General features: G+C 38.5%; 1 protein-coding gene across 2 annotated transcripts in view; it reads left to right on the forward strand.

The window, feature by feature from the left end:
* The first annotated feature begins 334 nt into the window (after positions 1–334).
* Positions 335–27,203, forward strand: part of LOC129768558 (uncharacterized) — a 117,450-nt gene continuing 90,581 nt past the window's right edge. The window contains exons 1-2 of one of the 2 annotated variants that reach the window (XM_055770289.1): positions 335–1,211; positions 20,242–21,345. In XM_055770289.1, coding sequence (XP_055626264.1) covers positions 20,256–21,345 — 1,090 coding nt within the window. In that variant the 5' untranslated portion in view covers positions 335–1,211; positions 20,242–20,255. The remainder of the gene's footprint in view (positions 1,212–20,241; positions 21,346–27,203) is intronic. The other variant, XM_055770288.1, reaches the window with a different exon arrangement.

Here is a 27,203-nt window from a genome sequence, read left to right on the forward strand (position 1 = left end):
GCTTGTCCCATCACATAAAAGACACCATAAACATATTTCACTATCAGTCGTCTACGGTAGCTATGTTTAGATTGCACTGCACACAAATCGATCGATTCGATGTATGCAAGCCATGAAAATTTGATTCATTTTTATTTGCCGGCTGTCGAAGCTGGCTACCACTGTGAAAAAAGGGTTTCGGAATTCCACTCTATATTCCGCTTCAAACCGGTGTGCGACGGCGACCAGAGTAACTAAACATGGCGAGCGCGCTTGGGTCGGAAAACACATCACGCGCTGCCCAATGGAACGGAGAACGGACGGCTTTCCCAGTCATTTCCTTCCCGGGTTTGGACCGTTTCGGTCGTGAGAGTGGAAAAAAACCGTTCTTGAAAGTTTCTTATTTTGTACGTTTGTTTTGAATTCATGCTGTCTCGTGAAAGGTGTGGATAAAAGAGCGCGCGCAAAATACGAAATGGTGTCGCGTTTTCGATTTTATTTTTTGCACGCCATAAACACTACCCGAAGTGGAAGCAAAAAATCAAAACAGTGAAGTGGCTGTTATGGGTACATAAAAGTGGGTGCATGTTTTGGTGAATTTCCCGAGGAATTAAGCATAGTGGAGCACAGGGTTGGGGTTGGGGTTCGAAACCCACTGGGGCCGATAACCGCCAATGGCAGTTTTGTTATACGTTGTGCCATGGTTTGGTATCCTTATTATCAGCAACATAGAACGCGAACGAACTGAATTCTTTGCCAACCAGCCGTTGGCTCGAACGGCGTGGGAAAATCGCAGTCCGCGCGAAGCCGTGAAAGCGTTCGGAAGGTGTTTTCTTGATCGTGCAAACGAGCGGCGACCAGTAGTGGTAGCAGGGCCATAATGAGTGCCGGAAAATTGACGTGCATCGCGCGAAGGGCTTTGATGACTAGTTGAAGGATGAAATTTAGCCTTCAGGTGTTTCCTGTCCGCAGCTCGATGTCAGTGGGGTGTGCTTGCGAGAACATATGATATTGCAGGGTTGTAAACTTGTTCGTGTGAAGGACTGGTGTGGTGGAGCTGTAATTACTTACCAGAGAAAGAGTTTGATGTATGGCATGGATACGGATTCAGCGAATGAAGGTTTTGGAATGCTGTATGGTGAAAGTGTTTGAATGTGTTTTTGGGAATAGAAATACCGTATACTGGTTATGTTGATGCATATTGTTTAAACATATTGTTGATCAGTAAACAGGTAAGTTCTCGTTTGAAGAACCATATATTGGAATAAAAGCAAAGAATGAACGAACAATTATTGTTATGAGTATAGTGATTAGGTAGGGATACAATCTGATTGGAGTGGAAAATCAAGACATCTGTTACCAGTGTTGCCACAGGTACAGATTTATCTGGAAAACTACAGATTAACGTCAATCTGTACCTTTCAATCATGCCGCATTTAGCTCTAAATGTTTAGTATATCAGAGACTTTTTGATTTGAAAAAAAAAACAGCTTGCATTTCAATAAATAGCAACCAGGTTCCAGAAGAATTGTGAACCAATATTATATTTTGTATTTGAATATTGCGCGACTGTCAACAAACTACGTAGCGTTACGTCAGATTGTTGAGGAAAGGCGTCCATTTCTAGTCCTCTTGTCTGAAACACACATTGTTGAAATAGAATCATTTGATCAGTATAGTATTCCGGGATATAATGTTGCTGCGTGTTTATCACATTCTAGGCACACTGGCGCTGTTGCTATTTATATCAGAGAATCAGTTCAATTCAATTTTCGCCTCAACGAAGTTATTGATGGTGGTATTGATCGATGGTTCTTGGGCATTACAGTTGAACATGGCATGAAGATGGGTAATTTTGATATTTTGTATCATAGTCCCATTTCAAGCGACTTGCGTTTTGTTGAAATTTTAGAAAACTGGCTTGAAATGTTCCTTGACTCTAGCAAATTGAATATATTAGCTGGTGATTTCAATATTAATTGGCGTGATGACTACAATTCGAACCATTTGAAGAGTGTATACGATTTCTTCAATTTGAAACAAACAGTACATGAATTTACGCGCATTTCAAGCCACAGTAAAACTTTAATTGGTCATGTTTATTCCAATTTTGATACTATTTACACAGTCATGGATACCAATTTGAAAATAACCGAACATGAGACTTTCATTATCAATATTGTAGATAATCTCGTGGTAAACGAAGATGTTGTGAACTTAAAGTGCTGGAGGAAATATTCGAAGCATGCTGTTTCGAATCTCGTAGTGAGAAGCCTAAATTTTCCATTCGAGGTCGGTAATTTAGATGAATCAGCGGGTGTTCTGACTAATACCTTGAAAACGTGTACAAATCGGCTTGTTGCACAAAAAAATTTTCCTATGAAAAACTCCAATAGCTGGTACAATTTGGATCTTTTACGCCTTAAACGTGAGAGAGACAGATGGTACAAGAAATTTTGTAGAACAAATGATGGAAATCATTGGAATATGTACACAAACGCGCGTAATAGATATTCACAATCGATTAAGAAAAATCGTTGTGAATATATTCAGAGGAAGATTGATCTGCATCAAAGCAACAGAAAAGAGTTATGGAAAATTTTGAACACTTTATTAAAATCTAGTCCATAACACTTGAACAGTCTGAAAAGGCTATAGCATCTAACGATTATTTTGGCAATAGTGTTTCATTGATCAATCAGCCCATTGAATTGGTTGATGAACCTGATGAAATAAAACAGCTGGTTAATAGTAGTTGTAGATTTGAGAGTTTTCACCCAATTACATTAAACGAACTTAGAACTATTTGCTTTTCTTTAGGAAAAACGGCTGGAGTGGATAATGTTAATGCTAGAGTTATTCAAGATTGCTTTCATGTCATCGATTACATCTTGCTGGACCTTATTAATAATTGAGCACATGCCCAATTAGCAGTGGAAGGAATCTTTAATAGTTCCAATTCAAAAGGTTGCTGAAACGATTAAAGCCGAAGAGTTTCGTCCCCTCAATATGTTGCACACGATAGAGAAAATATTAGAAGTAGTCGTTAAAGGCCAGCTGCTGGAATATTGAAATTGAAATGCTTTGCTAATATCAGAAAAATCGGGATATCGGGAAGGTCATTCCTGTGAAATCGCATTGAACTTGGTATTAGCAAAATGGAAAGAGAAGCTAGAGTGCAAAGAGAAGCTAGAGTGCAAAGAGAATATCATTGATGTTTTCTGTTTTGTGCAAAGAGAAGCTAGAGTGCAAAGAGAATATCATTGCTGTTTTCTTGGATCTAAAACGCGCTCTCGATACAATTTCTAGGCCCTTGTTGTTGAACACGATTTAGCGCTTTGGATTTACGAGTACTGCATATAAATGGTTTGAAAGCTATTTAAATGACAGAACTCAACGGACTGTTTTTAATGTTTCAATTTCCAATCCCCTAGGGAATAATCTTGGAGTACATCAGGGAAGGGTATTAGGGCCACTTTTATTTATTATTTATATCAATGACATGCGAAGAGTTTTACGATTTTGTGACATCAATCTTTTTGCAGATAATACTGTGTTAATCATTGCAGCTAATGATTTAGATCGAGATTACAGCGCTTGCAAAACAGAATAATGTGATTGATACTATAATGTAACAGATTCACTTCTTCATCTTTAATGTTGGACGCTCTGCAATAGTTATCCGTGAAGCAAAGTGTTGGATACTGAACAACAGTGAAATATTTCACCTCTCCCAGACCCCTGCATTAATGTGATTTGCTACATGGGTTAAATTTACCAATGCAGATGACACAAGAAATACGAAAACGATAATAAGAAAGAGATAGGGAAGGAAATGTGAACCAAACAAGAAATTATGAGAAAAACAAAAGGGAGAAAAAAGAGAAAGGATTTAAATAATTATTGGGAAGACAACCATTGCATCAGTCAGAAATCTATGTGTTTTTATCATGTTTTATATGTAGTAAAATTGTAATAAATTTAAATGTTCAGAAAGTATGAATAAATTACTGTAGTGCGTAATTATGTTGGTATTCGGTTAATTTGGCGGTCACTCACCCCCGAAATATATATCCTGGAGGGAATCTCTATCCATCCTAAACCGAAGAAACGCAGGATAGGGTCCTGCGTATGGCAAAGAACCAGCTCCCAAACACAAAGAATTGTTTATTTAACTATGGCATTCACTTTTAAAGTAATAAACGGTTTGCTGCCTCGATATTTGTGTGATCGAGTTGAAAGAGGAAGTGACTTTCATAGTTATAACACTAGAAACGCGAATGAATTAAGAACACCTAATTTCTTGTCATGTGCTTCACAAAATTCGTTGTACTTCAAAGGAATCAATGTGTTCAACTCGATACCAAGACATATTAAATGCGCAACAACACTTACAGAATTTAAGAGGCACTGTATTTCACATGTAAAAGCTGTGTTTAATCAACAACCGAACGAGTTTTTGTTTATTTTTATGACGAAGATCTTTACTGACAAAGTTTTATACGAACGGACAATTTAATTTGCACTTTTTTTTTGCAGTTTGTTTTCAATATTTTCGATGAATCTGACGAAGTTTTTTTTTGAACGGATTATATTATGTACCGTTCTGAATCATATTTCGGACGCTTAAGGCATATGATGCAGAAAACAGATCTAAACTTTATGCACAGGTGTTATTTGGTTGATATTTTGAATGAATTAGTTCAATATGCTTTTAAGCTTTCTACTTTGGTACCTATTTGATTGAAAACATAAACAAAATCATTGAATCAAATGCTTTTCAAATGAAGCGAATAAGAGTCAAACTTCGGACACTAAATCAAATTTCGGACACTTTATTTTGTAATTTTTTGGACGAAAATTACATTACACTCGATTATATTTCATAGTCAGCTGCGAAACACTTACCAAGCAATCACAGTAAAGTGTTAACGACAATGAGTTAATTAACTGTTAACGATAATATTTATGAACGGGTAAATTCTTCGTGCTCTCGCTAAGCAAACGTCAAACACAAAAGATAATGAGTAGTGCTGTTGGTTTTTTTTCCTACTATGTAATAATTCAAATGTAATTCTCAAATAAAGTGATAGTGAAACCAAGGGATTACTCTAAAGAAGGAATTGTGATATTAATTTTATAGTTATATCATTAGTGTATGAAGGATTTCAAGATATTAGAACAAAGTGTCCGAAATATGATTCAGAACGGTAGTTTTGTTCAAAAGTTCAAAAGTCATGAATTTAAAAAAAAGTGATTTTTAGAAGAAAGGGGAAAAAGTTGATTTTTTGGACCACCCTAAGAAATGAACACCCTAAAAAAAATTAAAAATACGGGTCTAATATTTTGCGATAAAAAATAAAACTATCACTTTTGGCGAAAACCTGAGAACCACTTTATCGGTTTGGCAAGGAATGGCTGATACGATATGCAGATTATGGTCCAAAGTAAACACCTTTTGCTCGTTTAGTTCGACCGCATGTATGACTATACGAAGTAATCTAAAGCGCTTAGATATGGTGAACTAGGTGATCATTCATCTTTGCCCAACAAGAAACATATAATGATCATTCCTGTACAATCTTTCAATGCTTGGCTTTACGACATTCTGCAAAACATTCGTTTTGTAATATAAAGTATTAATTTCAACGACTTTGTCAATAAAAACAAGTGATAGTTTGCCGCATTTGCATATGCCTCCCCAAACCATCACGGATACGGTCTTTTTGGACCGTTTGTTTCTGTTACTACCATGGATATTTCTCGAATTGTAGGCCCTCAGTCTGTGTCTTTTTGGTCTTTGTGAGAAAAATAACTTTCCATCCGAAAAGACAAAGTCTTGTCCATCGTGCCGTGATAACATGAAAGTTGTCCTTTTAAACTGTTTCTTATTCGAAGCTTCAGAAACCCCATGAACTTTACGTTTATTAAAAGCTTAGCATCCCAGGTCATGTTTGAGCTCTTTGTGCGATATCGATGTCGAAACATTAAGATCAGCGACCATTTTACATACAGTGTGTTGAAATTTTCGTCGAATACGCTCCCTAACGATCTAAATAACTCGCTCAGTGTTGAACGCCTTCTGCCGGATCCTTTTCGGTCATTCAACGAAATAGTCTCACGGTATCTCCTAATGATTCGATAATTCCTGCCCTTACCGAAACCAAACTGTGTGTCAATTTACAGAAAATCGTTCCGACTTACTCGACTAAACGTCGGAGAACTATTTTTATAGTAATTCAGTGCATAATAGCATAGCGATCGATGTCTAGGGGTTTGATGACCTCATTGAAAAATCTTAATCAATATTTTAGGCAACTTTAAGCAGATTCTCCAAATATTGAATTTGATTCCATTGAAGCTAGGTGTTAAATTATTGCACGGAGTAGCGTAATTAAAACCTCGGAGCCTGGGATTGATGAAGTCGTAGGTAGTTTCTACATCATGAAAGGCATTTCTCTTTAATAAGGTATTCTAGGTGTTTATGGAAGTAGGGATCAATATATTAGAGGTCAAATGAACACTGCAATCTGGTGTTATTGTGCAGCAGAATTGCTCCTTTCAAATACCAGGCAGATGCGTTGTAACTTCATATGCGTATCACCAATTTGCTGACACTACTTCTTCGCTATAATCGTCGGCTTCAAAATGTTCTCATCAGCCCAATAGAACCGACTTTGATAGTTGCTTTTCTATCATTTGATCAGATATTTCTAAGGACAAGATGTGCAAATTCCTATGACTTCTTTTAAAACAAAAAAAAAGTAGCATCTTCCATCGCTCACCTTGTATTCACCTTGATATTAGGTGAGCCAAAACAAGTGTACTTCTTATCCCAAAAAAACGAAAACATACAAAACATTTCGATAATGCACCTGTACGGAATGAAACATGCGAAATCATTCACAGAGCTAAACATTTTCGTTCGAATTTTCTCTCACCTCCCACCACCCGTGATCTATTAAATCTCACCCACCCATCCTACGAAAGGGGAAAGTTAATTTGTCTTCCGATTAACAATTGCCCGTTCCGGCGTGATGATGTGTGAAAATGGGCCTTCGGACAGCCGAGGCAATCGATTAAACCCCCGCCAAGTGCTCGGCTACAGTTATTCATCACTTGGGCTGGATTTTGGCAAAATAAACACTTTTATCGGCTAAAAATACGTCGAGAGTTCCACGGCATCAAATTTGCACACAAACACATTCTGACGGTGAGTTCTTCCCGATGAGAGAGAGAATGGCAGATATTATTATCAAATGTATTTGCACATCTGTTTATCCACGCGAACGAATGCGCGTTCGGCTTCGCGACATCGCGGATGTGATGGGGGAGGAACAGAATCGTTTCGTTCTATTTATAGTTCTTCCAAAAACAACAAACTTGGATCGGTTTGGATTTTCCGGGAATTGGAGTACTCGGTCGGTTAGGTGGGTTATGTTTCTGTTAGGAGATGACAACAATCAGCAGTGCTGGAATTTATGTTTACATCAACGGAATTCCATTCGCGAGCAACCGCTTACTCACGCTTGGGATGAACAATATTTGAATATTTGTTAGAGAAAATACGATTTTGGTACACACTTGAATCTGTTATACAAAACAGATTGCAAGCGATTTGTTCAATCTTTGTTAGAGCTTCTCGAATCAATTCGTACATTTGAAACTTGATATGTGTTTGAAAAGTATTTAGAGATCAAGGAATAGGATGGTTACAATTTGTGAAACGAAATATGTTCACACAAACACACACAAAAACACAGACAAAATATGTCAGATGTCGTCAGATGGCTCGTCTTACCCAGTGTCGTAGCGTGACTGAGTGACACCCGGTCTTGGCTGTCAACCCCTTCGTTCAAACTTTGTTTACAGGTATCTTGGCGTAACCTAGATTCGCACGAATTCCAGCCTAACTGCTGTCAAAATATTTTTTTATTTGCTTATTATTAAACTTAAACATATTTTCCGCGCCAGCGAGATGTAATCGATTCGGCACCGAAAGCGATCATGACGTTCTAGTTCGCATGCTTGTGTATCATCAAGTGCTAATCGAAGTAGAGCAGGGCTGCGAACTATAATTTCCAAAAATCAGGAAAAATGAAAATAAAAATCAGGACAGCTCATATTGGGTTGTCCGGAAAGTTCGTGACGATTTTTGAGAAAACTGCAGCATTCATCAAATACAAGTGCACAAGATAAATGCACAATTTTGTTCCACAATCATTTGCCATCTTTTATGTAGCTTAAAAATTCCATCCACCCACAATGTTCCATATACCGTTTTGATGTGTTTAGATGTTATTTGCTGCGAAATATAACGCAACCTGTATCTTTTTTGTTTAGTTCTACATAGTTTTTAGTGGCTAATATCAGCAGAGAAGAATTGAAGATTGTTTTCAAGTTTTTATGTTAGTTGGTTTGATTATATAAATCTTTTTATATTAATTTAGAAAACAATTTTTTTTCTCTTGGATAATTTTACACTCTGAAGCGTATTCCTTCATCAATAACCTTACGGCTACTCTTACATATACATCATCCTCACTAAGGTAATGTTGTGCCTCAAACTTAATCTTGCTATAATTCCTTAAATTTGTCAAATATTCTGGTTTCATGAAATTATTCAGTACCGTTTTGAAAATCTTAGAACAATTTGAGTGTTGTGAATATAATTCGAGGTTTTCATTCTGGAAAAGCTAGGGATTCTAGTGTGTTTATTATGGATAATTTTTTTTCTGATAAAATGAAAAGTACAAAAATCAGGATAAATCAGGATCATTTTATAAAAATCAGGGAAAATTGAGTGTTTGTCAGGATATCAGGGAAGGTCACAAAAAGTCTGGAAAATCCTGAAAAATAAGGAAGGTTGACATCTCTGAAGCAGAGTTCTCTTGTTCTCATTTGTGTAATGATTCGTAGCATGTAACAACAAAAGAATGCCACAGGAGGAAAATACTTCTGCTAGATTCTATTTGAAAAAAAAAACCAAAGTGAGTGATTTATAATATATCAGTGATATAATTCAGTGAAACGTTGAAACGGCAAACACTGTTCACACTAGTTCCAACTCCAAAACTGATGGACTCGCACCAGGAACCTACCATCCCTATCTTGAACGTAGAGAGCATAGAGAAAGGGCTCAAGCTATCAATTAGGTCGGGCTGTGGAGTTTCTGAAGTTTGAAGTTTGTTTCGCAATGTGAATGTTGTTTGAAGTTATTTTTTAAACTCAAACTGGGTTTCAAACTCACTGTATAATGTTATAACGTTTCTTGGAAGTTCCACTACACGATGAACTGTAACACATCCAATGCAGTCCAATGAATGGCATCGTCCAGGATAATTTCAACGGCCTTTATAATGTCCGCGAAATCTAGGTAGAGGAGATGTGTCTAAAACGCGCCTACCGGGCAATTTGACCCGCCTGCTTTTCTCGTCAACCAGCAAGAATAGAAATTCAATGGATACAAACAATCGTCCTATTCAATGATAGAATCCAACCATGTAAGTTTTACATTTATAACATGCTTTAAAAAAATAAGAAAAATAATTTTCTTTGGAAGCGATTTTCGATGTAATTTTCTACATTATTTCTATAAGGTTTTTGTTGCTTGAAACCGATTCAGAGGCGATAACTGTGGGTCATATTTATTGAGTCGAGGTCCCAGTGAATATCTCAGATGAAGAAAATGGTAAGAAAGGATTCATTTCCTTCTCAATTTGATATTTTCCGCATCAGATTACCATCGAGCAGTATGGCATACCCTCGATCGGGACAATATGCTCGCTTTCGGCCGGATAACATTCTCACGAGAGAAATAGCTTGGATGTGAGGGATGCCAGATGATTTTTTCAAATATCTTCGAATGGCACGAATTAATGTCTTCAAATGTAGTCATAATGAACAAAAATGAGCAAACCATCACGATATTTCTAAATCATGTTCGATAAATCACACAAACAATTGTTTTCACATATTTTGAAATGACCTCAGTATGTTTTCACAAAATAAAATGTCTTCACATTTGGCATCTATATTATGTGCTCAGAGAATGCAGGAAAACAAGAGCGCGGACTGAAGAATTTATACACGAATACTGGGAGAACACGCTCACCGGAGAAACGGAATAGATTGATGGAACCTCTCATTCATACAAGCTGTTTCTCTGAGCTTTATAGTCTCTGAGAGAAACAACTCATGGGCATATTATATAATACTTCTGCTGGGCCATTTAACACCGTATGATTGGAAATTTAGAATTTGGGCGTCTTACAAAATAAAATTCCTAGCACTTTTGTTATTCAGTATCTAACATACAGAATGATTGCAGATGACTGAGTGTTAATTAATCTACGTACTGACGTAGTTGTTATCTTAAATTTTAAGAGCACGGTCAAGATAAATCCATTCTCGCTTAAGGGGTGCGTATTACACACTTCTCCTATATCTCTAGCGAGAGCCCTCTTTCCAAAACTTCGTCGTGGAAATTCACAAGTTGAAGAATCGTCTTTTAGGTTCGCTGTCAGATGTTGACATGTGTTGAGCTTGAATTACTTCGAACATTTCGGCCACTGTCTTGGACGATGTTGATTCACTCCTACATTCCGACTACAGTTTCTACTTCATTGTTGTCTCGGGTCCGGAAGAAGTTTAACATTAAAACTACCGACAGTTTTTATGCACCTTGGTTTTGACCAGTATGATATTTAGTTGTCAAAATATAAAAATTCTAGAGGAAATAAACTGTATTAAGAAAAATTCATATCATTATTAGAAAATACTGTGGTATATATATGTCTAACGCAAGGTGGACATAGGACTGAAGTTGATTGGTTCGAAAACGAGAGCGCTATGTTGGAGGTACAAGGTTTTGAGCATTAATACCTCTTCGTCGACTGAACTAAATTAAATATTTGTCAATTAATTCGAAAGATAAAATCTCTACGAGTTATATGTTTTTAAAGCAAACTCTTGATAGAGGCGAATGACCTGAAAAAATTCTAAGTCTCTATAATTCAAGGCAACAACAACAAATTATTGGAATCACATATATTTATGCATATCTATAAAAATCTATATAATATATAAATATTAACTGCTTGAAATTCCATCTCAGTCATGTTTAACACTGCTGGCAAAGCAAGATTGTCGTTCGCTTTGTGCACAATGTCGTCAATCAATTTGTATATAGCGAAGGCGAATTATTCAGCAAAAGAATCAATCACGCAAACTAGTGCAAAATTTATTCTCCGCGTTTTCTCATGTTTGCCCAATACATGATACATTGCTTGTCACTAACTCTCAAATTCTTTCCCCCCTTTGTTTGTGATATAATTTGTATACCATTTCCAATAGACAAAATATCTGTCACTTCCCATCAGTCAACAGAAATTTTGTGCTCATTCTGCCCTTCTTCAGAACACCCACTTCCCGTTTGGTAAATAGTTGAGTGAATATCGTTTGCCGACGAGCGTAGAGCGGGAATGAATTGTCTCTCTCATGATTCATCTTGTACCCCCTAATAAGTTTCCAAAAGACGTAATTGATCGACGTTGACGTTGATAGTACTTGATTGGAAAAATTACAAAAAGAATGTATTTAGACACAGTATTTTATAAACTTTTTCGCTTTAAAGAAATTTCGAATACTGAGAAGAACTATTTGATATTTGATTAATTTGATTTGCTGAAAACAAAACAATAGCTCTCGTTTGTGCGTGATGATGTTCAGCTTTTTCGCAGTTGCTACTGATTTCTTTGGCTCCGACGTTTTCCACTTCTGTGCGATCGTTTCTGAGAATTTATCAAGCCACGCGCTTTCTTGATGAACGAAATTAGCTTCACCAAATCAATCTTGTAGCAGCGATAACATGCTCCAACCGTTCCTTCTTGAACCTTTAGTTGCCAAACCGAAACACTGGAAGTCTTGGGCGGTGGTTATATTCAATTATTCCAAATGTTTCTTCGAGTGTGTGGTTCAAAGGTTTGGACGTAAGTCGTGACTTCATTCGTGTAATGAGTAGACTTATGTCCAACCACTACTCACTAGATGTGCATCTCCACAGAATAAATCTTGTTCAAAGCAATGTCTGTCGGTGTGGAAGCGGTTACGATGACATCGACCACGAAGTTTGGCAATATACGGATAATTACGCAGCCAGAGAGTACCTTTTGAATGCCCCTGAGGCCTGTTAGAGTTTAATGCTTTTGTGTTTTTTCTTTTCCGTTATAAGTTTGTTTGTATTGTCCCCTCATCTCACCGCCGCCTACCCTCGACAACTAGTCGAACACCAGATGCTATCCCTGGTCATTATACACAATGCTACAGTGCGTGCCGCAACCCTCGGTTGAAAGAACGATACCTCATATCCATATCCCTAACCTGACCAGTCCCACAAAAAATGTTGCCCCTCTAACCTCTAGTAAACCGCGAGTAATCGATCGAATCCTTCTAAACATAGAACTTAGTTGAAATTTTGTATAAACAAATCTTGAATTAGCGGCTCCGCAAAGCTTATGCGATTGAGCCTTACAAATAAATGAAGTGAAAAAAACATGCTCCAAATGCATTATTTTGAGTGAATTTTCGAGCTGACATCAGCTTATATTCAGATTTGTGCGATTGCGATAGCCTGTTTTCAAAGCAATTTTTAAGCTGTTGAAAGAATGTTTTTAGATCAATAAGTAATAAGTATACATTTCATCTTTCGAATGAAGTGGTTATTATACCATTTCGTTTAGTTGGTTAGGAAGTATTTATCTTGTGGGTCCGGCGTAACGCTCTCGTTTTCGAAACTGTGAATTTACATCACAGTATTGAAATGACACAAAACTATAAAATCACAAACTGCTGGTAGACGGGACCGTGAATTTGATCTAGTATTCGAGTTCTCGGCATGATCGCATGAAATTTTATTGGCTGTAATCAGTCGATCGAAATTCGCATAAATTAGCTTCACAACAAAATAATGAGTACATATTCGAGTTTGCAACTACTTTGTCCCCTGTGTGGCTCAGAAGCTCATCTCAGCTATGAGTTGAAACAGTGAAAAACGAGTAAACAGTTTCGACAGTGTTAAAAAATGTCCCATACTGTAGAAAATAATGTCCTCATAAATTTAAAAGAGTGGTCTACAAACCCTATGAATACCGCTTTTTTGTTTTACTCCTCCGCTTGTCCCTGAAATGGTCGGAACGTTGTCGAAAGATCGTGAACGACACTTCATGAACCTTGAACTTAAACCACCACTCTCCATTTCAATAAGGGAAATCAACTACCTTTTTCCCATACAAAACTAAAAAACCAAGAAAGATTCTTTTACATGAACTTCTCCATAGTGGAGTTTTTTACTGAATGATACCCTCAATCGCTAACGAGCGACGTTTATTCGTTGATTCACTCATCATCAACTTTTTCTTTAGTTAGTAACTCAAATGCAAAAACATTCCAATTTGATTTTCCTATAGAATCCGATAGATGAGGCTTTGACCATTCTTCCACATTGTCAAATAAAGCTGGAAATGTGTTTACAGATAAGTTATGACCAAAAGAGAGAGTCGATGTAGAGAAATCGATGATGCGCAGTTCGTGCCCAAACGATACCCATCCCAGGTTCCACCATCCGTCGGAGGCCTCCCAATTCATAGAGGGATAGCCAATGTTCCAAGCTTTATCAGGATAAATCGAACGCATTCAAAGCTTTTCGGAAACGTGGAACCATTGAAAATTTATTTTTTATTTGGACCTTGAAAATCAATTTAAAAATTTGATCAAAGGAAAAAAAATGCTTATTGGCGAAATTTCGTGGGAGGTTTGTCACGAGAAACGTCAATGAAAAAATTATGGAAAGTAACTCGAAACATGAGAAATAACTCTTCAACGAATGAATGCGAGAAATTTTCACATCGATGGATTTTTAATTTTGCGCGAAAGGTTTGTCCCGATTCCGCTCACGTGCAAAAAATTGTTCGAGATATACCACAAGATAGGTACGATCTTGATTCCGGATTTTCGATGGTAGAATTCTCTCTGACTCTCCTTTTTTGTAACAATTCGGCTCCAGGAACGGATAGAATTAAGTTTAACTTATTGAAAAACCTCCCTGATGTGGCGAAACATCGCTTGTTGAATTTATTCAATCGGTTTCTGGAACATAATATTGTTCCGGATGATTGAAGAAAAGTACGAGTTATAGCTATTTTAAAAACCCGGGGAACTCGCGTCCGACTTCAATTCGTACCGTCCAATAGCAATGCTGTCTTGTATACGGAAATTGTTGGAGAAAATGATCTTGTTTCACCTTGATCGATGGGTTGAAACGAACACAAAGGGGGCCTTTGATTCAGTTTCAATAGAGGTCCTGTCAGATAAACTCCATTCTCGAAGTCTTCCGCCTCTATTGAATAATATGTAATATAACTTGCTTTGTGAGAAACATTTGAATTTTTCTCATGGGGATTCGACAGTAAGTCGGATCTCCTACATGGGACTCCCCCAGGGCTCATGTTTAAACACCCTTTTGTACAACTTCTATGTAAGCGATATTGACAATTGCCTTACGCAAAATTGTCTGTCGTAGGATCAAACGAATCCGACCTGCAAGAATCCTTACAAGATATTTTGAACAATTTTTCAACCTGGGCCATTGGGCTACGGATCGAATTCTCCACGGAGAAAACAGAGATGGTGGTTTTTTTTAAGAAGCATAGACCAGCAAAACCAAAGCTTCAACTTTTGGGTGAACCGATCACTCATGCCATGTCATTCAAGTATCTTGGGGTGTGGTTCGACTCCAAATGTACTTGGGGGCCCATATTAGGTATGTGAGTAAAAAAGGTCAACAAAGAATAAACTTTCTCCGTACAATTACCGGCATCTGGTGGGGAGCCCATCCCGAAGATCTTATAATGTTGTATCGAACAACTATTCTCTCAGTGATGGAGTATGGCCGGTGAGAGATATGTTGGCTAGGTTAGACCTTGATTACATGTCCCAAATATATGTCTTCCTAAAAGTTATCGATCTTCGTGCTCGATTGTCCTTATATCCTTATATTCTCTTTTTCCTTTTCCTTCGCGAGAAATCAAATCCCTTCTTACTAACAATAGAATAAGGAGAAATGTAAATACATATTAGATATAAGATAGGCTTAAGAATTGAGTGTGAATGTGAGTGTGAACATTATCTACATATCCTTATATCCTTATATTCCTTTTCCTGAAGGAAATGTGTCACTCTTCTAAATTCGAGTAGACCACCGATTACTCGGTTTTCTACATCACTATCATTAGAATTAAGGAAAAACGTTTATATATACTTGACACAATACAGTGAGGAGTTTGGCTCCTTTAAACTTATGTAACTGAGCCTGTAAAAATAAACGAATTAAAAAAAAATCGATGATGTTACACCCCTTTCATTTTGAGCCCCTCATAAAATATACTTATCATGGCGTGGGCGTCAACCAACGCTCTACGCCACTGATCTTACCCATGACTTCACGCTTAACTTTTCAATAGGACCTATCTGTTTTGATAGATGCCTTGTAGACGAAATTTGCGGTATTTTTTCAAGATAGTTTGATAAACAAGGTTCTCTTGTTGAATCCAGATCGTCGAACACATCAGTAAATGCTTTTACTGCTGATTTATTGACGGCAGAGAATGTCGATGAAGAGAATCGATCAAAACAGATAGGTCCTATTGAAAAATTAAGCGTCATTTCTCTAATCCTTGCTCACGTTCATGCTTCCTGATTATAACAATAATGGAACACACCAAACAGCAAACCATATCTTAGTCCGAGGTCAGCCATTGAACCGAAGGCATAGAGTGCATAATAATTGGCTAACGCACGGTGCTTTAAAACAGCTGTGGTGCCGACTAGCGGAGATTGATTACATTGTGGAATTGCATCGCAAGTCCATCAGTTCGCAAACATCGCGTGACACAATTTGGCCGAACACTCCGAGACTTGACGGCGTTTGTTTCTGGTTTATAAATAGCCCCCGTTTCGGGCTATCCATGAACGTGAAAATGATGTGTATTCGCATATACTGTTGAGGGAGTTGACATTTCTGTGCTTCAGAACACCACCGAAGGTCAGGCTTTATAAATAGTAACGAAACGAAAATACGATTCGCGCTAAATTGTGCTAATGACAGGTGTCTGTTTTGGTGAACTCATCGTCACTTTAACCTGTTAACGTAAACATGCGAGAGTCATCGATACAAAACAACGGTGTGATCCTCACCTCATGTGGGAACGCATAGTGGTTTATTTGTAATGTTTGTTCTTGTTACGAAACCATCTACGAAACAATGCGAGAGAACTATTTACTCATTCTCACCATCGAGTCAATCCATTGTAGGACGACAGCAATCGCATGTTATAATTTCCAACGAACATAAATTTTAACTCTATCGAAAGTAGTTGTGCACGAAATGGTAGCGCGAACAGAATGGTGTGTGCACGTGCCGCTCACAAAGGTGTACAAGCAGGTGTCCGGGTACATTGTGTCGGAAAAACGTGGAACACACCCCACACCTTACAGTAATGCGAGGGTGGAAGGCCCGATGCAGCAGAAACGAAAGGATATAATAAATGTTTTCCTGAGATTCACATTGTTGTTGCTCATACCTGCTGAGCATGCAATATGGAGCGGAGAATTCGATTAGTTTTGGAAGTGATTCCTTAGTCATGCCACGCTGTAATTAGCTGTTGGTCCTTGACGAATGTTAAAAATTGCGATTGCTGGAAATTTAGACGAGTTACGGCTAATTTTTACGTAAACCGACAGATAAAAATCGTTTTCGTGCTGTCCGTAGATTCAGTTCTACGTCAAAATGTTGTCCATAAATCAGAACAGGAGTAAATGGGTGAAAGAAATATTAACCGACACTATTTCCACTCATTTGTTAATTCTGAACCCAATCCCGATTCCAATTTTCGGGAAGTTGTTTTAAATCATTCTACTAAATGCAATATAGTGGGCTTTTTGTTTTGGGCCATTACCAATTTCTCCCAGAATATACATCAGTACTAGTAGCGGATGTTGTTTGTGTATTTACTATATTCAGGATAACAAGGAACATTCCATTTTAATTCAAAATGAGCTGCTCTGAACACAAAAAGGGTGGGTTATATCTATGATATAACCGCAAAGTTGACGTGGGACCTTAGCTTAGCAATCATTTTTTTGTATTGATTAAATTTTTGATTGAACAATTTCCAAATTCAATTGAATTCAATATATTTTCTTTGTGAGTAAAAAGATTGAAGAAATCCCATGTAAAGTCATTTCATGCACTGTGATAGATTATGTTCTTCGTTACAAGTAAATTTAATGACAGTCCTTTTACGTTTGGTATGATGCCTAAGACAAAATATGTGAACGGAAGAATTATCAAACGATTATTTTATTTTACATTTCTGTTCAATCAATAGGCGTTATCACAGCAAATGGTTATCAACATTTTGCCTAATAATCACAAATGCAACACAAATGGTATGCGTAAAAACTCAGTGAGCAGAAGACATATCCTTCAATGCAATCTTGAATAACCGAGCCAAAGCGTTGTATTCGTACCCGCTTTTGAATTCCATGTTAGGAAAACACTTTTCGGAGTGCAAAAAAACATGCAGAAACACCTCCGACTTGCCTTGCACGAATCAACAACTTCAACTTCTACTTTTTATACTATAGAGGCTTTAAACTTGAAAGATCATTCTCCTCTAATGTCTGCACGATTTTCCCAGGTTAGGCGAACGCATTTCAGTCGGAATGAAAATGCCCCTGACTTACATGTATTTGCAATGCCAATTTCCTCAAGCTCCATCGATTTGAAGTCTGTGTTAGGGGAACACATTTCAGTCGGAACGAAAATGCCCCCGATTTACATGTATTTACAAAGCCGATTTCCCCCAGGCACCTTGGTTTTGAAGTCATTGTTAAGGAACGCATTTCGGTGAGAACAAAAGTTCCTCTACTTTCATGTATTTGCAATGCCGATTTCCTCGAGGCTGCTTGGTTGGGGAAATCGTAAATCGGACCAATTCAAACGAGGCAGTTAGGGCGTTTAGATAACGCCTAACATTTTACAGTTATTTAATAGTTTATCTAATGAAAATTAACATTTTATTAATTGCGACAGATGCGTAGAAATATTTCCTATCAATTGATGCAAGCATCTTTCCGATCCAATAAGAAATGTTCGAGTTATAAGCATTCGCAATCTTTCATTTTTTCCTGCATGTTCTGTGTTTAGGTGTTCATTTTACCCCCATATATTCCGGTTAGACGTAGTCCCACGTCAAAATTGTTTGGCACTGGTGCAATGATATTCCGGAATGATACTCCAATTACACCTGTTTTAAACGTAAACGAATTTGTAATGACAAATTTATAGAGAATTTCGCATTCAAAGCGGGATCGACTTTGCGAAAACCTCGAAAATATTGGTATTTTCTTGTTCCCCGATACAAAAATACTGCTTCTGTCGGTTCAATATACTGTTTATCGAATCGATCGGTGAAATGTTTCACGAAAAAAAGTGTTTCTCAATTTTTTTTGCTGAAAAATAATCTGCCAGTTCCCCTGGGAATTGAAAAATACATTCATGCGAAAGAGTTTTTGTTTTAATTTTTTCTAGCCATATAACACAGCGACCAAATACATTTGATTTTGAAATTTTTCAATCAAGTGTAATTAGCAGGAAAGCTTCTGAAGATTATTCTTCCACATCAGTAGGATATTTTCGTATCCAATATTGTATGTGCGCGCAACGGGAAATATTTCGCATCGAGAAAATTATATACTTTTCAATCGATTATTGCTCAGTCGCCGAAAGTTTCAAACTCAGAGAGTTCATTCCCCTCTAGTTTGCCTTCCAAATTGCCATCGTAAACCACACCTTCTCTCGATTCAATTACGGACAAAAAGCATACTTAAGCGAAACGCATTCATTTTTCGTGAGGACATCGACAAGACAACGTTACTGAACGAGCTGAACGTGCTGGACGAGGTGGACGGCGAGGGATCGAGGAATTCATTACCTGGCCTGACCTGACCTGACCTGAAACGCAATTAGTTTGTTTTAACTGTGAGGGAGCGCAGAAAATTCGATCGATCAGAAGGAGAAGAGAAGGTGACCAAGAGAGTACCAGCATCGGAAAACCAAAACCACGAAAAACTACTAGCGGAGATTGATTACATTGTGGAACACACACACATACACGCGCGCAACTCTTTTCGTTTGCCGGTTATCGAGAAGAAACCTGGAAAGAAGTGATCGTTGCTGAAAAACAATCTGCTAGTTCCCCTCGGAATTGAAAATTACATTCAAGCGAAAGAGTTTATTTTAATGTTTTCTATCCATATAATACTGCGACCACATACATTCGGTTCTGTGATTTGTCAATCAAGTGCAGTTAGCAGGAAAGCTTCTGAAGATTATTCTTCAGAACTAGGTTTTTTGTATCAGAATTCATTCAGAATGGATTTAGATTCAACCTCAAACAAATGTTCTCTAAATCAACGATAGTCCTACGTCACCCTTGCGGTTATACCATAGATATAACCCACTTCCTGTTTTTTTGTGTCTTTTTCTTACAACAATGTGTGTTCCTTAATCAAAGTTATACCGTAGAAAATTTAACATTTTTATATGTTTTATTACATTTTGTTATTGAAATTGGAAACACATTCTGTACATAAATCGAATTAACCGAATTTATAGCCCAATAAAGTTATACAAAATTAAATAAAATTGAAGGTTAATGGTAACTATAAAATTGAACTATCATTTGGCGCAAAATCATTATCACATGGTTACTTTCCAAAGACACACAAAATTATTGTTGTTGTTCGATTTTAAGAACAGCTGGCCGTTAATAGATTGAAGATAAACTTTGAAGGTTGATTCCAGCAGTTTTTTTTTTGGAGCTATTGGTAGCACTGCAACAATGGTAAATTGATAAAACATGACTAAATAATCCATCGACAAATTTTATCTGCAGTTCGTTTATGCACTGTTTTTTAGGGCATGGAATTTCTAATCTCAATATTATTTATGAAATGATTCAAGATGCGTCATATATGACATAGTTTACACGCTAGAATCAATAGCGATGTAGTTCAAAACTACCTTACCTATCTATAATACTCCGCGCGATACCTGCTAACATTCGATAAAATTGTAAAGTAACTTTAGCTTTCAAAGAACACGAATTCTGAATACTTGTTTCTTGATTTCTCTCCTTGCAGACTCCAATCCCGTCATGGAAAACATCCCGTTGAAGAGTAATCGCAAGGTCCGCTTCTCGCTACCCGAGAATAACATTCCCGTGACCGTAACACAACAGAAGCAACGAATGACCCACGGAACGCTGCAGTACGTGAATGGAACTTTGGTCAGTCAACCCGCAACACCCGGGTCTAGTCCATTAGCGGGAAACGACCTGAATCGACCGCAGCAGCCACAAATTTTTTCTCGCCAGCCCAAATCTAAGGACCCCAGTACGAAGATCGTGCTCCACTTGAGGCCTTCGACTGGGGTGGACAAAATAGAGAATATGGATATTACGCCCAGACCACCGGGTGCCACATTAGAAAAACCGGTTAAGAAAGGGATTAAAATGCCACGGTCGGAGACTAGAACATTCAGGACGCTTCCACAAATCAATCAGAAATACCCAAGTACGGACGATGTGAACACTATGGGTAGCTCTGGGCGTGATTCTTGTCATAGACACAAAACGAGTGACGATTTGGGAATAGGTAATGGAACGGATGCAAATAATAACATCCAGCCAGTGAGAAAACATACCGTTATGCTAAGATCAATCTCGAATGTAAGCTCCAATGGAGTAGCCAAGCCTTTATCTGGAAGGCCCAGAACGAAATCGGTGGGTAGAACAGGTGCCACCCGGGCAGGGAAGCCCTTGATTAGTTCCCACCTGCAAAGTCAGGAGAGCAACATAACTATCAAAGTGCAAGAAAGTTCTCCAGCGCGGCGAGCTCTGGCAGCAGACAATGCCGAGCTGGAGGTTACCCGACGCCACAGTGAATCAGTGGACGGCAGTGATGCGGCAGCCAACGGGAGGCCAAAGTCCCAGTATGCCAAATGTAATTTCCTAACGGTGCCAGAGTTCAGCGATCGGTACGAAGGCATGGAAACGGTTGTTTCTGCGTCGACGGCTACCGGCGATGACGAGGAGGAGGAAGAGGAAGAAGTCGAGGGTGGGGCTGAGCACCTGGCCGAAAATGTTATCAATGGTGTAGAAAGTGTTGAAACGGTGAAAAATGACAACGGTCGTGGATCGAAGCGCAGTGGAAATGGAAACGGAAATGCAGGAGCAATCAGGAATGGTGAGTATGTACATTCGGAACACTGTAGAAAACAACGTTTAATTGATTCTAAAACAAACTCAATAGTTCAAGATGAAGCATTTGTAATCAACCACAATAAAAAAATCCGGCATTGCTTTGCATGTCAATGCGTTTGATGACAAGATTGAAATATCCTACATATTTTCATGTTTCTGTGAGGTTGTGGAAAAAGAAATCCATTATTTTTAAATTTGTTGCTATTCTAAAGGTAGATTAATAATGCCTCTATCATAGAAGTCCTGGTTCTTATTGGTGAAAAACTCCAGTAATCGATTTTGACGTAGGACTACGCCTTTCATTTCTGTAACGGGTGTTGAATAAAAAATGAGAATTTTTTCAATCACATATAAAAAAAATTTTTTTTCAACGATTTCAGTATTTTTTAGTAATAACATTCAAAAAAATGTGTAAATGTTTGAGTAAGGGCCGTGGTCTGCTGTTCGTCGCAACTTTGTCGCGATGCTCTCACAAGAACGTTGTACGGCACTTACGTCCATTTTCCGGATACAATTCCGGATTCTTGTAGTCAGTTGCTTCGTGTCCTTGGCCATCCAATTGTTTTTATACACTAGGGCACTGAGTGAGCCAAAGAAATCCTCTATTGGGCGGCACTGGGGCAAGTTTGTTGGGTTATGATCTTTCGGCACGAACGGTATCTTTTTCTCCTCAAGATACGCCAGCGTCTTCTTGGCGTAATGGGAAGACGCCTTGTCCGGCCAGAAGACGTACTTCCCATCCGCGTGATGCTCGTTCTGGAACGGCAGCAGGATTTTATCGAGGCACTCTCCTCAATAGATTTGTTGGTTGATTGCCAGACTGCTCGGCCTAAACCAAGGCTTTGAAATGCCCCGGTCGGAAATGGCGATGTACAACATAACCTTTTTTTCAAACTTGTGCTTGAACTTGTATTTCACTTCAGGCGGTGTGGATGACTTGTCGCTGGAGTAGTAATTATCATTTCCTGGAATATGCGTTTTGGACAGCGGAAAATAGCTTTCGTCGTCCAGAACGAAAGACGTCCCGCGGTATTTTTTGGTCATCCACCGACACTGTGATTTAAACGTCTCAATCTGCTCCTCCGTGTACTCCGGCGACCTCGTCTTCTTCCTGCAGACGATTCCTTCCATCTTGAGGGTCCGATGGATCGATACTTGGGAGCAGCCATATTTCCGACCGGCGTCACGCAGGCTGGTTGCGTCCTTGATGTCAAACAGCTTCTTTAACGATGTCTTCCTCTGCTTCGTCATTATCGTCACCGGACGACCACTTCCGACCTTCCGCTCTACGTTCAGGGAACCCATGATACGATATACCGTACTGACAGGTACATTTTCTTTCTTAAAATGTGCCACCATGAACTTTTTTCCTTGCTGGAAATGCGTTTCGTAGAACCGTACAATGCGTTCGCGGAGCACGTGTTGTTTCGACGCCATCTTTGCTTTGACTAAATTCAAACTAGCAAAACCAAACACGCCTACTGTTTCTAGGGAGCCCAAAGAGCAATTTTCTTGGAGAAAGAAAATTTTACGCTTATTTAAGTTACTGAAAGGTATTGAAAAAATTCTCATTTTTTATTTAACACCCGTTACCGGGGTGTAAGTTCAAAGTTTCGAAAACGAGAGAGTGACGCTGGACTGCAAGGTTTTGAACGTTAATACCTCTTTTCCGGCTGAACGGAGTGCTATTATAATCATTTCATTCGAAAGACAAAATGTCCACGAGTTATATGATTGTTAATTATTGACCCGAAAACTTGTTTCAATAGCTTTAAAACTGCTTAGAAAACAGATTATTGAAACCGTATATAAACTCGCATACGCTCTGGAAATCCATTCAGTTGATGCGGCTATGTGAGATGAGGACGGTCGCACTCAAATGCCTATGCATTATGCAGTTGAACCAAACGGATGGCTATAAAACATGACGCTTCCTTTGCTTTCGTTCATTTCTACCTCTACCGCGAGGACTCGTTTCACTGGGACCAAGCAGACAGCTCGTAAATCTGCCGGTGGTAAGGCACCACGAAAGCAGCTCGGAAAAGCGCACCAGCCGCAGGAAGTGTGAAGAAGCCACATCGCTACCGACCGGGAACCATCGCTTTGCGTGAAATTCGTCGCTATTAGAAGTCGATCGAATTGCTGATCCGCAAGCTACCTTTGGTTCGTGGAATTGCCCAGTACTTCAAAACCGATGTGCCCTTCAAAGTTCTGCGGTTATAGGACTGCAGGAGGCCTAAAGTCTGCTTCATTTAATATTGGAACACAAACAATTGCGTGTAGTTCAGTCATTTATTAACGAATTCATAATTTGTTTTTCATACAAATGTAGCATTTTCTTTACTCTTTCATAAAAAAAAATTTAAAAAATTATTCATTGCTGTTTCGAAGAAATTCTCGTACTTTTCCCGTAATACGGCACATTAGGCGGCGCACACCCTTTTCGTCCACCGTTTTGGCGATTTGATTCCACCAGTTCTTCATTTGAGTCATGTCCCTAACAAGTTTTCCCTTTGCCTTAAGCCTGCGCTTCGTGATTGCCCAGTATTTCTCTATCGGCCGGAACTGGGGGCAGTTTGGGGGGTTGAGGTCCTTCGGTATTACGCTGACCCCGTTCGTTGCGTACCATTCCATAACCGTTTTGCTGTAATGGCAGCTTGCGAGGTCCGGCCAAAACATTACTGGACGGTCGTGGGCACGAATAAACGGCAGAATCCGTTTCTGTAGGCACTCTTTTTTGTAGACTTCTGATGTCATTGTCTTGTCAGTGAGAAAGACTTTGGTTTTCTGTCCACAACTGCATATCCCCTGCCAAATCATGTACTTGCGGGCGAATTTATCCGCAAACACGAACTTAAATTTTGCAGGTACATCCCCCCGAGCCGTCGCCAAATAAAATTTTTGACCTGGGATTTGCCCAAAGTCCGCCTTCACGTAGGTCTGAAAGATTGGGATTCCTCTTGACGGCCTTGATGACTTTCCCACGCAGTTTCCGGTCGACAGTTCCACTCCGACGCTTCGAATGCGGCTTCCGAGCCGTCGTCAATGTTTCCTTGTACTGCTTGATAACACGCCATACGGTATTTCTGGGCATTTTAAGCTGTTTAACTAGCTTAGATGCCGACAACAATGGATTTTCAAGAAAACTGTGCACAATTTTATCTCTCCGTTCGGCTTCCATGGCGGTTGTTTACAAAATGCTATCGTTTGGTGTTATGACATAAATACATGGTGAAAGGTAATGAATTTCCCGACACGTGGGTGAAAAAAGTTTCCAAATCCGTCCACTAGGAGCGCCACAATGAGCAAAAGAATTTGTTCCAATATTAAATGAAGCAGACTTTATTCGAAGATACCAATTTCTGTGCTATCCACGCAAAACGCGTCACATCATGCCCATGGACATCCAGTTGGCTCATCGTATCCGAGGAGAGCGTGCTATTACCTTAGCATATAATCAACGGCCCTTTTCAGGGACACCAAATTTGATGGATTAGAGTTCAGAAAAGTTTTTACATACCGATGGGTGCCATTGACAACGGATTTGATAGTGAAGAACACGATATGATATGGTGTAGTGGATGTTATCGAAGTGGATATTATATTACAAATCGAAGAAATCACATTTATGAAAGCAGCGTTATAAAATTATTTGTTTACGAATGCTGCAATCGATCGACGTTATTGGGAAGTTGGAATTGTTGGAAAGGGGGTCTTATTTTTACTGTATAGTTCCGGGGAGGAATCCATTCTTTCTCAAGTGTTAATAATCCTGGCCCGGATTAACGATGGTTCCAATTGTCGGGGCTTGGGGAGTGGGTACTATTTGCGCTGGGTATTTCCGAGGAGTAATCGATTCCCTCTTTGAGCGTCAATAATTCTTTTCCGGCTAAACGAAGTGGTATGATAATCACTTTATTCGGAAGATGAAATGTCTAAGATTTATATGTTTGTTACTTATTTATTGCTAAGTCAACGTTAGTCCTACGTCCACTTTGCGGTTATATCAAAGATATAACCCACTTCTAATTTTCTCAATCTTCTCTTGATCCCAATTTCTTATTACTCAGGAAGTTTTTCAATGCGAGAAAAAGGTGATAATCGCTGAGTGCCAGGTTCGGACTATATGGTGGATGCATTAAAACTTCCCTAACAAGCTCCCGTAGTTTCTAGCAAGTTACTACAGACGTGTTTGGCCTTGTTTTGTTCTGATAAACCTCAACGTCTCTCCTGTTGCCCGATTCTGACCGTTTCTGACCAATCACTTGTTTCACACGGTGATTCCTCCCAGTTCCACAAAATACGCAGTAGAACCTTCCTGTGTATTTTGTGGGACTGGAAATTACTAAAATATTGTAGAATAAAATTAGTAAAAAAACTGGAAGTGGGATATATATGTGATTTAACCGCAATGTGGACGTAGGACTACCGTTGGCTTGGCAATCAATTAGCAACAATAGGCATTTCACCCTTGGAATAGATTATCATACCACTTCTTTTAACCGGAAAAGAATTATTAACGTTCAAAGGAGGAATCAATTCCTTCTCGGATATACCCAGCGCAACTAATACTCCCTCTTCAACCCCCGACAATTGGGATCATCGATTGATAACGGAATTCGTGATACCTTTATAAAAAAATCCGGTTTCGTTCAAGACATCTGGCATCAATTTTTTTAAACCCCGTTTTCCGGTAATTTTTTGGGTTTTCAAAAAAACTCAAATTTTAACATTTTTGACACCTTTACTCTCCCCTTGGGTGATTTTTCGATTTTCACAAAACTCAAATTTCGACCGCTTTGCGCCACTTTCCCTTAAGTCCTATTGAGCTGAAATTCGGCATAGGGTGTTTCTTCGAGGTGGTGAACATCTTGTAAAGGGTATCTTTTTGAAATCGTCGGGTCGATTTTTCCCATACATTTATTAGAACCCTAGTATACGTGTTATAGTGATAGTGGATTGTTTGTCTTTCAAGATTTTTTTCTCTCATTGAATTATAGTTGATTATAATTTTTGATGGAGTCTAGGTTGAATCCCGACAAAAAATATGAAAAATTCAGCGGATAAAATTATTACATATTTTGTCGGATGAGAAACATATTTTTACATACAATACACGGATGTCTAATCTGCATCACCTGGCGAAAAAATTATACCGACCAACCACAGACAATGTTGGATAATATCGTCGAAACAAGCCAACTATTTAAACTTAAGCTTAAGAATACACTGTAAGATGGGGGCTTTTTATCATATTCAGGTAAATGTAATACACGAAAAAAAGGCGACCGATCGATTAATTTTTCTGTAGGGACGGTTTTTTGATAAGGATTTTTATATTCATTTATGAACATCCATACAAGAAAGCATTTCTTAATAGATCGCAAAAATGTTTACATCAATTGATAGGAAATATTTCTACGAATCTATCATAATGAATAACATTTTTTTTGGATAATAAACTTGAGATAAACAATCGAATAATTTTGAAATGTCAAGCCATGTCCAAACGCACTATGTGCCTCGTTTTGATTGGTCCAATTTGTGCTCCTCAAATGGTTCCGACCGAAAGGTCTCTCCAGTTATGTCCCCGACATTGCCTACCCGTCTCTGTCTTCAAGAGTTTACTATTGAACCTCGAAGCGACAAGGTATTATTACCATAAAAAGTATTAAATGAAAAAAAATTACGGTTTTTGAACAATTACAAAAATTCAATTCAAAAGCAATCATTCTCAAAGTCCTACGTCAAGTTTCCGTCCATGCTCCTACCCGTTTTTTTTTATATATAGATTTGCAAAGAAAAATTAAACTTTGAGAAATTGTAAGGGGTTGTATCTAG

The sequence above is a fragment of the Toxorhynchites rutilus genome, chromosome 2 (assembly GCF_029784135.1).
Source record: "Toxorhynchites rutilus septentrionalis strain SRP chromosome 2, ASM2978413v1, whole genome shotgun sequence".
Taxonomy (NCBI): Eukaryota; Metazoa; Arthropoda; class Insecta; order Diptera; family Culicidae; genus Toxorhynchites; species Toxorhynchites rutilus.